The 15937-nt window shown below is 48.0% G+C and overlaps 1 protein-coding gene across 3 annotated transcripts in view; it reads left to right on the top strand.

The window, feature by feature from the left end:
* The first annotated feature begins 295 nt into the window (after positions 1 to 295).
* Gukh (NHS actin remodeling regulator GUK-holder) overlaps positions 296 to 15937 on the top strand; it is a 51747-nt gene continuing 36105 nt past the window's right edge. For all 3 annotated transcript variants that reach the window (XM_078176651.1, XM_078176658.1, XM_078176667.1), the window contains exon 1: positions 296 to 1096. In XM_078176651.1, coding sequence (XP_078032777.1) covers positions 778 to 1096 — 319 coding nt within the window. In that variant the 5' untranslated portion in view covers positions 296 to 777. The remainder of the gene's footprint in view (positions 1097 to 15937) is intronic.

Consider the following 15937-nt stretch of genomic DNA (forward strand, 5'->3'; position numbering starts at 1 on the left):
CGCGATGGATTATAACAAAAGACCGTTTAAATAACTTCCCTATTCTGTACCTAGATTGCGATTAAACATCTCGTCCGTGGCGATGCAATGTCCGGATGGCAGTCGAGCTACGCGAACGACATGGCCGACTACTCCGAGCAGTTTCATCGAACGCGTGCTAGGTGGCTGCGCTGTAATGGCGCGAACATCGCTCGCTACAATTTAGAATTGAATGGAAGTAGAATCGGGGGGGAATGGTTCGACAACGACGGTACCAAGCCGGCCGGCATTTCGTGTACCGCCGTCGGGTCGCGCGGACGTTCGAGGGACGTTTTGTTTCGCGTGTCGCGTCAACAGTGCCCTTCGTTTCGAAGGTATTAACCGATTAACCCGTTCCGCGCGTTGCAAACAGTAACCGCGATCGGCCGGCGTCCATCGCGACGGTCCTTGGTGAAGTGAAAGAGGTTATGAGTGCGCGGTGGATCGTGGCGAGGATGCGCGTCGCGCGAGGAATCCCCGAACGCTGGTAGATTCCGTGGTCGTTTCGAGTGCGAAACGGTGTTATCGTTAGAGTGTACAGTGTCCTGGGCCAGGTAATAGTGTGACCGGTCCACCGATTGGTTTATAATGGCGCCGCAGGATTCGCTGGGTAAGCAAGTCACAGGAAATCTCTCGGTGGTCGATATCCTCGACGGTTGCGATCTCCCGTCCTCGATCTGGTGAGGATCGCGGGCGCGCGCGCGCGCGAAATCGCGAGGAATCCCGGCGTGTTGTTCGTTCGGTGTAATGTGCGAATGAATGTGCCGGTTCCCCTGTGGAAGAATCATGCCGTTCGTGCTGCGGAAAGTGGAGCCGCGCTACCTGTGCCGCGGACACGTGCCAACAGGATCGGCCCCGCAGGGTTGGCCGGTCGGTGCCGAATTGGAGGCGGTTGCAAACGGCGCGCTGACCGTCTCCTTGAAACAGTTGGCATCCCTGCTCACCACCGCAGAGAACATCTTCGCTGACCTGACCGCCGAGCTGACCGCGGTCGCCGATCGCAGCAGTCGGCTCCGACAGAGGATCGACAAGGTCGAGGAACGTCTTGCCTTGGTCGATCCAAAGAAAATACCAGTCCGTAAGTGCCAACCTTCGCTCTACTCCGAATCGCGAACTGTACTCCGCTCGCCCGATCGGGCTTGCCGTTTCGATCGCGTCCAACGTCGCAAAGATATTCTTGGCGAAAACTATCGAATGATCGTTTTCCATATAAGCTATTCCTTCTCTTTCTTTTGTTCAAGCTTCTTCGCGAAGAATCACCCGGTGTCATCCCGGCTCCGTAGAAAAATTCGACACCCGTACGGATACCGTGTATTTTAACAATTGCAATGTTACGGAAACCCAATCGAGCGTCTGAAACTCGTGAATCGGTAATTATACTTCGATAGATTTCGTTAAGAATAATGCTTAAATAATTTGGATGGTTTGCTACGATTCAAACTGCAATCGCACTACAGCAGGTCGTACATATTTGCTGAATCCGCAATTGATTGCGACCGACTCTTTCGATTGGATCGATTCTCCGTAAACGTATAAATTAATTATGGAACTCGAACTGTAAATCGCTGGGTAGCCAGGTTTCGAACTAATTAGAAATAAAAATATCGCACCGTGGGGCGCAGACAAACGGTCCTTTGTCAGCAACCTCCGAGAACCAGAGATCCCTCGGAAAGTCGGTGCGCGGCAGGTAAAAGTAACGCTCTGGCAGGTAAAGGAATTCTCGTCGCGCTCGTTTCAGAACGTAGAGACGCGAAGAACAAACGTTGACGTTGCACCGGCTGAGAAACCGAATAACCCAGCCAATTGAAAATCAAAATAAAAAAGTAATTTCCAACTAGTCGTTTCATGAACGCGCTTCTCACGCTTTCTATATTATACGAAAACGTGTTACAACAAAGGTTAAATTAGCAATCGCGGGCTCTTCGAGCACGACTCCTTTGTGCGGAATACCGTATTTGTAGTAATTCAAGAAAAATGGAATGCTTTCGATTGGTAATTTGGAAAGCGTGTTGCGGTATTTTCTTTCGTTTTTATTCGGATCGTTGGATCCCATTTCCATGGTTTAGTGGCGAAAAACCCGATAAAGTGGCTTCGCCTTAACATTTCGTGGCTGTTCGCTGGAAGCGTTTAACGTTCCATCCGAGTCGATGGTGCACAGAGTGCGCGCGTGTTAGCAAACTGGTATTTGCACCGGAGATTCTTGGAATCTCGCGAAACCGCCTGTGAAATCGATCTCTCGATCCCACCGTCGTCACCGTTTGCCGATTCGTTCGGTCTCTCGGAAACCCTTTCCAGGGGATGCACCGAAACGCGACCGATAAATGCCCGATCGATCGAAAGGTCCGTAGACCAATGTACGCTTTCGTCGGGTGAATATACTTTGAATGTGTATCGGTATAATGGAACAAAGTGAACAATTATTTCACTGTCAAGATCTAGGAATGAAAGCAAACGAAAAGACGCGCGCAACGTAAAAATCGTATCGCTCTATCAAGGAAATTATTCGTGGCGAACGAGTGCCGATTGGTGCAATCTTAAAAGAAATAGTATCGCGATAACGAAATAACCGTGAAAAGAGTAAAGATATGGCGATATTGTCGAGAGAATACGAATTTTTTTTCGACGATCGAAATCGTTCCGCGAGCGACGTGGCAGCAGCATCTAGGGCAAGGGGGGGCGAAGGGTACGGATATATCCGTAGAGACCCACGTTACGTGGAAAACGGTCCGGGGTTACCTGCCGCGTACCGTGGGAAACGGTTCTCTCGATGCTGAAAGCGAGTTTCACCCGAGGACCACGGATTAGCTGCCGCTGCAATGCTGGACCGTTAAAAAGACGCCCTTGTTCCGATCCCACTCGGCTCCGGGATAAGATGGCCGAGCTTCTGTCGTATAAAAATACGTCTTGCCGGCGATGTCCGCGTCTCTTAGTCCAAAGCTTACAGCGATATAAATATATAATTAATTATTACCAGTCGACCGCGTGGAGTTTTCCGCGAAACGAGATTTCGATTTTAACACGCGAAGAAAATGGTCGCTGTCAAGATTTGCTCAAGATCAAGACGCGCTGCGACGCGATAAAACGCAAGACGCGTCGAATAGATGAGAAAGTTGAAAGACGCTAAAAGGTGAAAGCAAACGCGAACGCGAACGCGACAAGTTGACTCGTGTTTCCCGGTTGACGAGTTGAACAGAATTTGTTGCACCGCGGTATCGGGTCGTCACAGGTGTTGTCTAATTAGTTGTTACAAGATTTCTCCCCCGCTGGAATCGCGTCGTTGGTCAGCTTTTTCGGCGCGTTCTTATTTCCTCGGCCATCGCGGCCCCCTGGGGACAATAAAACTCGCGCGATCAGTTTTTACAAACAATCGTGCAATTTCGCAGCAACCGACGATCCTCTGCGGTCGTAATTTCGTTTCACCGGCCCAAATTGCTGCAGAAAACGTTTAATGAGGCGAGTCGTATTCTCTACGGACGGATTTGTCTGGAATTCCAAAGTTTTGGCGAGTCCTTTGGTGGAATTTTATGCGCGAGTGCAGTAAATTGCAGAAGATAGCGCGTATACATGGATCGCGTTTTACAATACAAAACGCGATAAAACAGAGATGTAATAAGTTTTTATGGATTTCAAGGCAGCATCGTTGTTAAATGACCCCACGATAAAATCTTGATGCGTAATTAATCAATTTGTTATTTCCGATGATCCTACTCGAAAACTTCTGGAAAAGGTGTTGCTGCTCGAGCATTTTTACTCTTTTTACGATTGTTTTGCCAAAAAATTCTTACAAGTTCTACGATGCATAAACTTGTCCTTTTTCTTCTTTTAGAAGAAAATTTCTAAAAGTTGGATACTATTTATTAACGGAAGCGTCCTTCCGTTGCTCGTCGAGCCGAGTCGATCCGAAGGAGACACTGTTTTCGCGTTCCGCAACGTTTCAGGCGTGCTCTGCCCTCGAAATCTGATCGCTGTGTCGCATCTTCTCCCGCTTCCGTGTCTTCAATCGATGTTCCCTAATTGCGTATCTTGCTCTAAATTGAAAACTCCGGCACCGTGTGCACCCTCTCGATCTCTTTCGAATTTTCGTTAAGAGCCGTATCCCGTCCGAGTTGTCGACTTTGAAAATATTATTCCAACGCAGCGTCGTTTCGTTGGAACGGAGGCAGATCGGAATCGAAATTGTTTAGGGCCGGCAGGAACGAGAAGGAATTTCTAATTGGAGGTGGTCGATCGAGAATGCTATACAAGTAATAAACCTCCGATTCTGACCTTGAAGACAATCTTGCGCCGGACTGTACATACCTGTCCGGTCAGCTGTCTGTTCCAGACGATCTTCCAAAGAGACCTACAGGACTCGTCTCTCTCGGCTCGACTCGAGTCGACTCGAACGATCCCTCGGGGTTAGGGCCCCCGATAGGAGGAAGAAGAAGCCTCAGCTGTTTGCCAATGGAAGCCGTAGGATTCTTTCTACGTTGTCTACCTCGACCTGCAGGCTGCTCTCTCCGTGGCGCAACTGCGAACAGAAACGCCGTCGGCTGTTACCGGATACAGTCGCGTACGCCAAGGGAGGACCTTAACGCGTATCTTATCGGTTCCTTTAGAGTTCGCACTTCGCGGGTCGCCTTTGACCCAGCAATTCAATTTCGAAGGAATCTCGGAAGGGGTGGTGTGTTGGCCGCGGACGGACGAGATTCTCGCGGATGTTGACGTAAGAAGAAGAAATGGAACGCCACGCTTCGACGAAACGGAAATAGAAAGTTCCTGGGAAACTGGTGTAACGGAGAGCGAATGCGACTGCCGAGAATGTAGAAGTTGTCTAGTAGGCTTCGTTTAACGCTCCGCGTCGAAACTGCGCGTATACCTTTAATCCCTTCGGCTGCGGGGAGTCGAACGCGTGCAAACGCTCCGGAGAGATCTCGAGCGTTTTCACGCTCGACCGATTACGAAAGGGAGACACAACTTTCTTTCGAGATTTCATAGCTCCTCGCGATCCAAATTCGTAGCGTTGCAGCTCGACGATATATGTATCTGCGCTGTTTCGGATACCGCCCTCTTCTCTTACGGACACCTTTCGTTCAACGCATCAAATATGATGAGGTTCGTTTCTAAAACTGCCGAAAGGTCGATATTCCCCATCAACGGTAATAGAAATTCTCCCTCTAAAAGGGGATAGGCTAGAATCATTGGGAGAATGGAGCAATTCTCGACTCTTTTCTTCCGTGAACGGAGCAGTTTGAGCAGCCGAGGGGCATGGCTGCTCGATTCGGCAGTTTGAAAAGTCAGCTGGTCGACGAGTTTGCCTCTCGAACAATATGCGTTCCGAGAACAATTGAACGAGGCGTGCTCGTGACCGCGTCTTTTCGCGTCACTGCGATCGCTGCGACAGGCGATCGAGATCCTGAGCAGAGTCGAATTGATCGCATAAAATTTTGCACGGCCCAAGCCGAAGGCGACGCATCGCGTTTCTTCCAAATAGATGACAGAAAAGATGGAGAAGGTTCGAACAATTCCTTCGCGAACAGAATGCTCCGTTAGAGCGGTGCAATTTCTGCGTTTGGTGGTGTACGATGCAACTTGCTCTACGATCATACCAAAGCTCCATTAAAGTTGAAATCGTCAAGTGGGTGGCTTTCCTTGGGAGAAATCGGTTCATTGTGCTGGATCGACGTTGTTTTACGATCTTTGCCGCGCAATAAGTTAGGCTCGCGCAAATGCGACTCAGTCGGCCTGGCGGTAAACATGTTGGCGAGGAGTAAAGGGTTCCGAAGAGTTCGTTACCGAGGCCAGGTTCAGGCGGGGAAGAAACTTGTCGACCTTATCGAGGCATCCTCGATTACCATTACTTGCACGCCGGGACATAATATCACGTTTTATCGGGCATCGGTGCTCTCCGCGTGGCCTTGCTCGCGTTACACCCTTGCCTTACCCCTTACCTTGCCTTACCTTTCTCACGCGAACTTTCACGACGAAGCTGCTTCGATCCAATTAGATACACCCGCGCCGATCGATTTATCGCATTTCCCGAATTTTCCGCGGCAAGCTGCCTCCTTATCCTTTGTCGGGAAGCGACGACGCGCCCGAGGGATGTTTCAGCCACCAGACCGCTAGAGACACGTGGATCCAGTAAATGGATCCTTATTTGCGGATTGTTCGTTGTTGCTGCCAAGGCGAACCCCGTTCTTCGACGAGAACGAAAGAACGTGCAAGTATTACGAATTTGGGCATAGATTTAAGCCGCATACTTAAACGTTTCACCTGAAAAATGCGATAATAAAATGGAGAAGGAAGAGAACGGCGACTGAAAGCCAAGCTGCAATTTTCCTCTCGAATGCCTTTTGAACCTAGGTGCAATTAGGCATGGGACAAGCAAGACTCGATAGGAAGGTATGGGACGTTCTCCTGGAAATGGCAGTGCCTACAGGTACTCGGCTCGGTTAACAAGAAATCCATAAATCTCTTCGAAGGTCCTCGCGTTGCGTGAGGTCTCACGATACTTGAATCGCCGTTGAGAAGAGAACGATCGAAAGTGTTTCGAGGAAATTCAAATAACTTGGCCGCCCCTAAGGACTTTGAAAATATACAATGGATAATAAAGGACCCTCCTAAAAACGGTACTGTTCGGGTCAACCGCAGTCCGCAACCCGCACCCCCCTGTCCACCCGTACACGGTTCAGTTCCGACAAAGCCGTTATTGGGATACCGCTACAGTCAAATTCTATTAAATAAACGATGCGTGTGCGATGTATTCAAGTAAAATTATTCGTGTCTGATAAGGGGTAAAATTGGACGCGCGTAAGAGAAAATTACAAATATTAGATAGAATCTACTCGTTCCGATACGAGTAACAACAAATATTTGTGCGGAAAAGCATCCAATTATGCGAATGATACAGTTACGCGAGCTCCGCGTCCCCCGAGGGCTACGCACGAATGAAATTCTACCGAGTGCGCGTACACTCCTGTCCAAAAGTATTCTGCTTCTTGCTTAATTACAACAAATACGCGCGTACAAGTATTATAAATGTGGTAAATGTTTTGAAATGTGGGCCGATGCGATCACGCAGTAGATGAAGTAACGACGATGGCCAAGTTGAGTCGGAAAAATTCCATTCGGGAATTGTTTTAGGATGACTGACCAACCTTGCCTCCGAGACTCAACGAGACTGGAAAGTCACCAACTCCGTACGTGTCGCGCCTTTGTTGCCGTTCGCTTTTGTTCTCGTACGAAAGGGTTCCAAGTTAAGCGAATAATCCTGTGTTCTGGGTACCATGCATGGAACGGAGCGATTTAAAACTACTTAAGCTTCCGACTTTTATCGAGGACCTTTTTCCGAAAAATACAGCTCCGTATGCTTGGGATCGTTTCTAATTTCATCGATGGATTTGCAACACCGCCGAAGCAAATACTGGTTGCTTAACCAATCTTGGCTTCTCACCGTTTCACCAATATCTCCCATTTGCCTTGCCACAATCGAAGGGAGATCATTGGCCAGGGCGAGCTCTCCTAAATTCTGTCAAAGTCCAAAACCAAGATCATCGCGTATCGAGGAATTTTCTCGCGATCGTATTTCGAACATTCGAGAGCACGACAGACAAGAGCGCGTTGTTGTACTCGTGATCATCGAACGTAACGACGCTCGATGATGAAGAGGTTGAAAAAAACCTCTTACGTTTAATTGGCGATCTGCGTAATGAGCTTCGATGGATTTATGCCACTCGCGAGTCCCGGGCATCTACTCCCCTCTGCGCGACCCTTCGTCGCAGAAGAAGGAGTTCGAGGGCTTCGCTGTTCATTTGGAACCGCAAACGGTCCGTTCTTTCGACGCCTACGGCCAAAAGAGTTAGACTTATTCAAAAACGGTGTCGGTATTGTTTGCGATAACGAGACCACAGTTTCGTTTAAAAACATTTCCGATCACCTTGGAATTTATTCCGACGAGTACTTAAAATGACTTTTGAAAATACGGTGGAACGGAATGTTGTCGCGCGTATATCGATGTATATCAAATTATTTATATACATATACGACGTCTTTGAATGTAAACAGCAGAGTATGTATCTCGCAGTTCAGTCACTCTCTCTCTCTCTCTCTCTCTCTCTCTCTCTCTCTCTCTCTCTCTCTCTCTCTCTCTACTCTTTTCTCGCGTGCCTTTTCTCTCCAAGTTCTGTTTGCGCAGCCCCCCTCCCCTCCCCTCCCCTCCCCATCCCATACACCTCTCTCTCCCACTCTCGTCCCATTCATTCTCTATACATATTGGCTACATTATACGACCCACACTTGTTAAACGGGTAACCCGTTTCCACACCATGAAACTTAGGCTACAATCATAAACATAGCAATTGTCACACTCATCCTTCCAATCGAACATCGTACCTCAATATTGTATACTCTGCGAAACAATTACAGCACAGGCTTCCTTATCCGAACATTTATTTTCACCATATTCAATATTTTGAAATATTATTTCAAATAATGTGTTCGCATTCCAGTAAAATAACATATATAAGTAACAGTGTTTTCGATGAAACTTGTTGTCCGAAAAATGGGATTAAGTCGTATTTTATATTTTCCTAAGTCGATCTCGGTTAACCTTGATCGTTTCGTTTCGCATGGAACGTAGAATTTCTTCGAGAGTTCACTCGTGTTGGATCTCGACGTCCCGTTACGATTTATCTTTCGCCGAGACGAGTCGGTGGATCGTAAACAGAAATCTTTGAAGAAAACGGGGTCGTTACACGGCCGGGATAATCGTGCGATAACCCAATGTCTACGGTGTGGCTGTTGGGCAGTGAATAATGCACTGGTTGACAGAGAGATATGTACCGCATCGTTTTTGCATATTGCAGAAAACAGATGAAACCAGCGAATTTCTCGTAAGCGTTCCGTTCGAATTTGTAATATTGATTTCAGTGTGTTCGATGGTACTCGAAAACTATCGAAAGCTATCGATGGTTGTCCACATCGCGAACGCTTGGGGCATCCGTGGAAGCCCGGTTGCCCAAGAACGGTGACATTTCAGCTGCGAACGCAAGGGTTAAGGGTGCGCGAATTTTTTGCTAGGAGAAAAGTACCTTTCGTTTAATTCCCGACCGGCTGGCGACGGTTGCTCCTCACGAGTTCCAGGCTTAACAGGGAAAGGAAAAGTTTCTATTCGGCGCACGTGGCCAAACGATCTGACGAGCAGGTTAAAATTAAACGAGTGCCGTGTCCCCTTGGGTCTTGGGCCGTTTCTCCCTCTCGCCGGAACTCGAGAGACTCCCTTCCACGCAGCTGCCAGCCGGAAGTGGGCTGCGAGCATCTGTGGAGGAGAGAAAAAAAAGAACGCGTCACGAGTGAATGAAGTAGACACTTCGAAGGGGTGAGAGTTAACAAACCGTTGCGCACCGAACGTGGCCCACTTTCATTCTCGTTTCTGTCGTTATTATATTTCTCGGCGGGGCTCTTCGTTTCGTTTCCACCGGTAAGATTTATGGGGGACCCGACGGCCCTCGGTCGCGGAAAACCGATGGAAACACCGGATGTTGCACGCGCCGTGCCCTCGAAGCGCGATACGTCGATCGTGGTGCACGGGAAATCTTTTCCCAACCGATGAGAAAAGTCGTTTCACAAAAATATAATCGGAGAATTATTACTTCGAGCGAACAATATTTAACGCTGTCGCGCGGTCGGCCGAGACACGTAGCCGGACACACCCCGTATATTGTCGCGCGTTCTTTTGGGCCCGTGTAACGGAGGATGAAGAGGTTCTGCAGGTGAACGAGTTTGTGCGGGGAGAACGATCCGCGGGAACGCGTACGGTGGATGTAAATATAGGTGGACGCGCGTACATGTGTCGGCGTATAGATGCATACATAGGTTCGTGCACGGGTCGAGTTATCAGTCGTTTCCCTCGAGCAACGGGCCAAGAGCACCTGCTGCCAGGTACGCGTCGGGAATAGAGTCAACGTACGGTGCTCGACCACGCGAAACCACTTTCAACGTTGCATTCCTGACACGGTGCGCCGCCGTGCAACACGCGTGCTCGTTTTTTCACTCGTCGAGTTCAGCCGTGTCACGGCTCCTTTGATATTTTCCACTCTTGCGTTCGTTCGTTCGTTCGTTCGTTCGTTCGGCTCGTTAGCCCTGTGGAGGCCGGGTCGGTCGGAAACGTTTGTTCCGGCTCGCGTTGCAAACGTGCATCCCGTATCGGCGTAACGCGTACGTATAGACCCGTCGAAATAAGTTAAAACGTGTCTTCTATTATAAAACATCGCCGACCAGTCGGCTGTCTCGTCGGAACACGATTGTTTCGTCGATTCCGATGCAGGCTAGAGCGTCGCAAACGCATCAAATTCGCAGCCTGATATTAAGCGAATCACTCTCGAAGGAGCGCCGAGTGAGAATCGCGTAACCAATTCGAGCGTAGTCTGAATTGACACGAGTTGTCGCGGGCTCAAGGGAGCACAATTGTCCGCGGACGATGAAAACGATCGAACGTCGGCCTCTCCGGCTCGTAAGGTAATGGGACTTTTATTCGCTGCGAATGAAATGTCCGTCGCCCACGACAGTATTGTTACACGGCTCGCTGGGAACACGTTCGCGACTGTTTCCAATTCTCCGCCCGCACATGGGACACATAATACGCGTCCAGAGATAATTACCGCGCGCGTCGATCCACATTCGCTGGCGTTTCACTTTCCGATAGTCACCGATTCCCGTTCTATAGATAAGATAGCGTTAGAATTTCACAAGCTAGGATTCGCATACACGCGCGGAGTTTCGACCAACTTTGCTTTACGTTCTGGGACGATCGCGATGCCAGCCGAATGGCAGGTGGTTAGATTTTCCCGGTTTGATTGTCGCTGATTGTCATCGGGTTCGCGCGATTCAAAGATGTCGCGTGTTCGTTCTCACAGCCATCCATCTGTCATTCTACGATCCACGCATCATTGCCACATGTTGTATATTTAATCGTAGTCTATTAAACCGATTTCACGAGACGAAGGATCCTTTGTCCCGTAATTTTCAATGGATTTCGTTTCATTGTGCCGAATACAAGCATCGAACGTTGGAACTCGTGATTTTAATTTTAGAAATTATTTAACAATGTTCCCGGTTGTTGTCTCTCGAAATTCCTTCTTAACAGATTGAACGGGTAAATTTCAAAATGCGATCGGGCACACGAAACTCCGATCCTCTTCGAATAAAACTTGAATTCCGCGGCACTCGATGGGGTTGATTACCGTGCAACTATCGCGGCACATGCTCGACGAATTGGGCCCCGAAGTAGAATGATCGCGCGTCCAACGGACGTTCGATTGCGCATCTCGCGAAAAGAACGAAAGAACGAAACGAAAGAACGAAACGAAAGAACGAAAGAGCGAAAAGAAGGAAAAGATCTGTTCTGTCATCCGGCTGCAGCACGCATCGCGTACCGGCTGACAGAAATGTATCGCACTGGAACATAATGCGATAATCGTTTGGGTAAAGAAACTCGAACAGATGTTGGACAGTCCTTTGTGGCGTTACCTTTGAAGAGAGTCGATCGGATCGCTGCCCGGATATTATGCGGTTTCGTTGCGAGTGGTCTCGCATGAAAAGGAACTTAATTCGTCGATGAATGAACGCCGCGGGATTATGACAGTTGGCTTTGTTTTACCAATCAGGCCCGTTACCGTTCCTCCATCTCCTCCCTCTGTTTGTCTTCCGTGTCAATGAACTTGAGACTCGGACTGCGAGCGAACATCGACGTTTATCTCTTCCAGGTACCATGCTTTGTCGGGCATGGTTATGCTCGTCGCGTATCGTCGTTGACGACGTTTCTAGTACGCACCTCGAGGGTATGATTTAAAAGGGTGTGAATCCGAATTTTAACTTTGCGTCGTATACGCTCGAATGGTCGCCGAAAAAAGCTAAAGACTTTTGAGCAATTCAAGCGTTGATCGAAGCTACAAGCTTGGATTACCTAATGGGAAACCTGCACAGTAATGGTTGTTTTCTCGGTACGATATTAAGCGTTGATTAAGGCAGAGGTGTATTTCAATTCTTCAAAATGCTCGATTTCTTGCTGCTGCATACCGAGCAATTTGAGCCAGCAGTTTTCGAGGCATGCGATGATTACTCGGCGAAGATTACGTTGCTCGATGATCGTACCGGCCGTTTACGGACATCCTGTGCTATCCCAAGCGTGGATAAAGTATCTGCTGCGAAAGGGGCAAGTGTGCAGAACATAATCCGCCGTGACTGACGTTACCCCGTGTGTCAGAAAGTGTGCGGCGTCGCGTTATGTCTGTCAGCGAATTCGACTCGCCTCCATGGAAGCGAACCTATCTGGCCGGACGATTTTCAAGCGTTTCGCGATAACCTGCTAGTAGTCTACTACTACTATTTGCAACGGTAGAACCGAGATTATCGAAATGCCAATCTAACAACGCAACGAACAGCAACGTATGAAGCTGTTTCGTTCTCAACGTATCGTCGCCGTTGAAAAAAGCTACTCGATCGTGGCATTTTCATTCTATTATTTTTAGCTATAAAACGATATGAAATCATACGCGTGGCACACCACGTTGTTGGAAAGAGTTCCTTCTCTCTGTCGAGTAATCGCGTTCCTTACGAATTATTCGAATAAAATCGTGCTCGTTTCTGCGACCAGGTGTTTTTTAATGACCCAGTCGCGTTTTACGCGAGCATCGAGGGCTGTCTTATCGTGCGAACTTGGCGTAGAAACTTGGTAAGCGGCGGAATTATACTGAAACGTGCCCTAGATTAATTTCGAAGATACGCCGTTAACGGCGATCACGTGAACGCTTACGTTCCTCTGTCCTTTGTTCCATTCCGCGTGGTACACGCACGCATCGCCATGCTAGTGACCACCACATTGATCGCTCCAGCAAACCGTGGTGGATCTCTACGCACACTCCGACTCTTCTAGCAGAATTCGAAAAGAAAGATACATTTGATCGCAAATTCGTTTTGTTCAATTTAATCACCGTTGTTCGAGTCTTCCATCGAGCGTGAGAGGGAAGGCAGCACGAAGTAGTAGCACGAACCGTTTAATACCTCTAATGCACCAGCTACGGGTTAACGCGCATCTTGCGCCAAAAAGCTGCTATAAATGCCATGTCCAAGAAGAATCAAGACCTTGATAATAAAAGGGAAGGAAAAGAAGGAAAAACAATCCCATCTTTGAAACGGAAGACGCGGCACGGGGCGAATCGTCCGAAGGGAGGGAACATAATATTTTACTGTCTTGTTGGTATGCGTGTAATTAAGTCTCTCGAAGGACACGCAGCCGGTTGATGGTGGGTGGGTGGCTGGGTAGCGGTTCGTCGGCTAACAATTTTGGCATCCACTAATTAGCTCCCCAGCATCGCGGTGGTAACAGAGCCTCGTTTTTATCGATACCGCAGATCGGGCTCATATTTCTGCCCGTAGGAAGCTATAGAAGCGCTTCCCTTTCCGGGATCGAAGTGCATCTACCAGGCTCGCTGCATTCCTTCTTTCCATAACAATACAGGTTCCAACGTCCGCCGCAAAATGGAAAGTTATACCTCGACTCTGAATTTTTTCTCGTTCGTGGCTCCCGACGATCCTCTAATACGAGCAGAACGAGAGTCTCTATAGAATTTCATTTCTTCTGTACTATTTTTCAACCATTGAAACCATTGAGAATCGGAAGTCTGTAATAAGATCGTAATGGACGACCGCAAAATTCGTTTTCTACAGGGTATCGAAAACAGTATTATAACAATCGGGGTCCATGTTTTCTATCGAATTCTATCGAATTAGAAATTACTACGATTACGACTAGACACGTAACAACTGTAGAGATTTTTTAAAGACGGCGTTTCCGTCGAATCGTTTAATTAATTGCTTTCGTAAGAGTCCAAAGACGTTGGTCTTATTCTTTTCGGGGACACGCAAGATTTCATCCGACTAGTAGTCGTTCGTTCCTCGAGTTGGAGGTCGGTAGTTCTCGTCTATGGTGGACTTGAGCCAAGTTAGCACAGGCGAGGTTCCATTGAATTGATCAATCGCATAGACAGTTCCGGAGTATACCGCCAGTTTCCAACATTATTAGTTTCTCTCTAGCCTGATTTATCGTTGCACATTTATTTAGTCGAAGCTTCTGTTGTTCCAGTGACAGACTTTGCGATTATTATTCTGTCTTTCTTGGCACTATTAAAATATTTAAATATTCGGCGATGCATTCTGTATCCAACATATGCTATGGTATACGCTACAATTTTATTCGTGTGTCCAGTTAGATCCCGACAGAGTTTGTAGCCCTCGTTATCCAGCATACTTGCGGGGGTGTGCCTCCAGTGTGATGTACTTTCTGTAGCGAGCCAACTCTTTCAAGTCACTTCCTCGTATATAATTCTAGTTGCTGCGTCGCGCCTGCAAATACTCTCGACTCCTTCGCGAGTGCAAGCGTCATTCGTCGCGACGTTGTTTCGCGCGTTAATAAAATATTTGATTGTCGAAATAAAACGACGACATCTATCGGCAGAATCAAGGTTAAAATTTAATGTTTTCACGAGCCGCAGGAATCAATCGATTTCTTTTCTTCTGTCGAGCGGCATCGACTGGCAACGGTGCCCGCGGTATCTGCGGACGCTGAAGAGGATAAACGCTGCGGCTATCACGGTTACAAGGCACGTATGCCTGCTCTCGCAGGCTCTCACAGGCTCTCACAGGCTCTCACAGTCTCACAGTTCTTGCATCCTGCATCTCTGTGCATCCTTCCCCTTATGTATTCCGCTCCGAGTCGTGGAATTCGTCTTGAACCAAGGCTCTCGCCCGAGCTTCTCTTCCATGGATCGGAGGAACGAGTATCGGTGTGCGCTTCTTGCGGTAGAACGTTTTCTTTTTTCAGCGAGACTCGACTCTAATTGTACCAGACGATGAGAGTTCACCTTGTGTGCCGGCCGAGTCGAACCTCGATCGATGTTTTACATTCGACGTATTCGACATCTCGATTCGCGAACCTACCGGTACATTTTTCTTTTCAAACGATACGCACGCGAACGAAAACACGCGTTAACATATACCGCGAATATCTTATATAATGCCAATCTCAGAAATGTCTGCCATGCTTATCGCGTTGCGTAACTTGGATACAGTCAGTTTCTGCAGGTCATGGTCTCGTGTACGTTTAATCTTGATCGTTTCAGCGTGAAACTACATGGATTGTACCAATTTGAAAGTGTACTTTAAATGGTATTTCCTATAGTGCGACGGCCAGTTCCGTAGTTCAGGATCGACGAATCGAAGTAACGAATTAATAGCAATAATTGAAATTGTTTCGAAGGCCGCGTAACGCCGCGATTTTATACGATAATATTGATCACCAGTTGTTGGTGATTCCTTGGGGGTTCTCGCGCGTGGATTCCGCAGTACGTTGCTCGTTTCCTAGAGATGAACGGAAACGTTGAGCGTTCCGTGTTCCAATATTAGAAAAGTTCCGCATCGTCGGATGCGGTGTTTGGTTTCTATAAAAATCGCTTGGAAATGTGCGACGCGGCTACGGCGCGTGATAGAAACTGTACGACGAGACGTTGGGTTAGCGGCAGTTCCGTTAAGAGAGATGCCGCTGCACTTACTTTCTACAAATTACTGTTCGACACACCTAATAATACCGATCACTCGGTCAGGTCTCGCAGCGCGATAAGAGGGATTCGCGAGTCGTGAAACCAACACCGACAAATAGTGGTTCCAGTCATCCGATACCGCCGGGTCGTGGAACTCGAGAGCAAAGAGATCGTGGGAGCGAGTATCCATCGACTCCGAGAGGCGTTTGTATCGACTCGCGGGCTGGATAAGTTGTCCACGACGCTAATCGCAATTTGTTCTAAAAAGCTACCAAATTACGCATTTTGGACATTTTATCGGAAAGTGGCTGGTTTTCAGCTGAAAAGTATAAACTATGGAAATGTTT

This window comes from Augochlora pura, chromosome 1, assembly GCF_028453695.1.
Source record: "Augochlora pura isolate Apur16 chromosome 1, APUR_v2.2.1, whole genome shotgun sequence".
NCBI classification, from domain to species: domain Eukaryota; kingdom Metazoa; phylum Arthropoda; class Insecta; order Hymenoptera; family Halictidae; genus Augochlora; species Augochlora pura.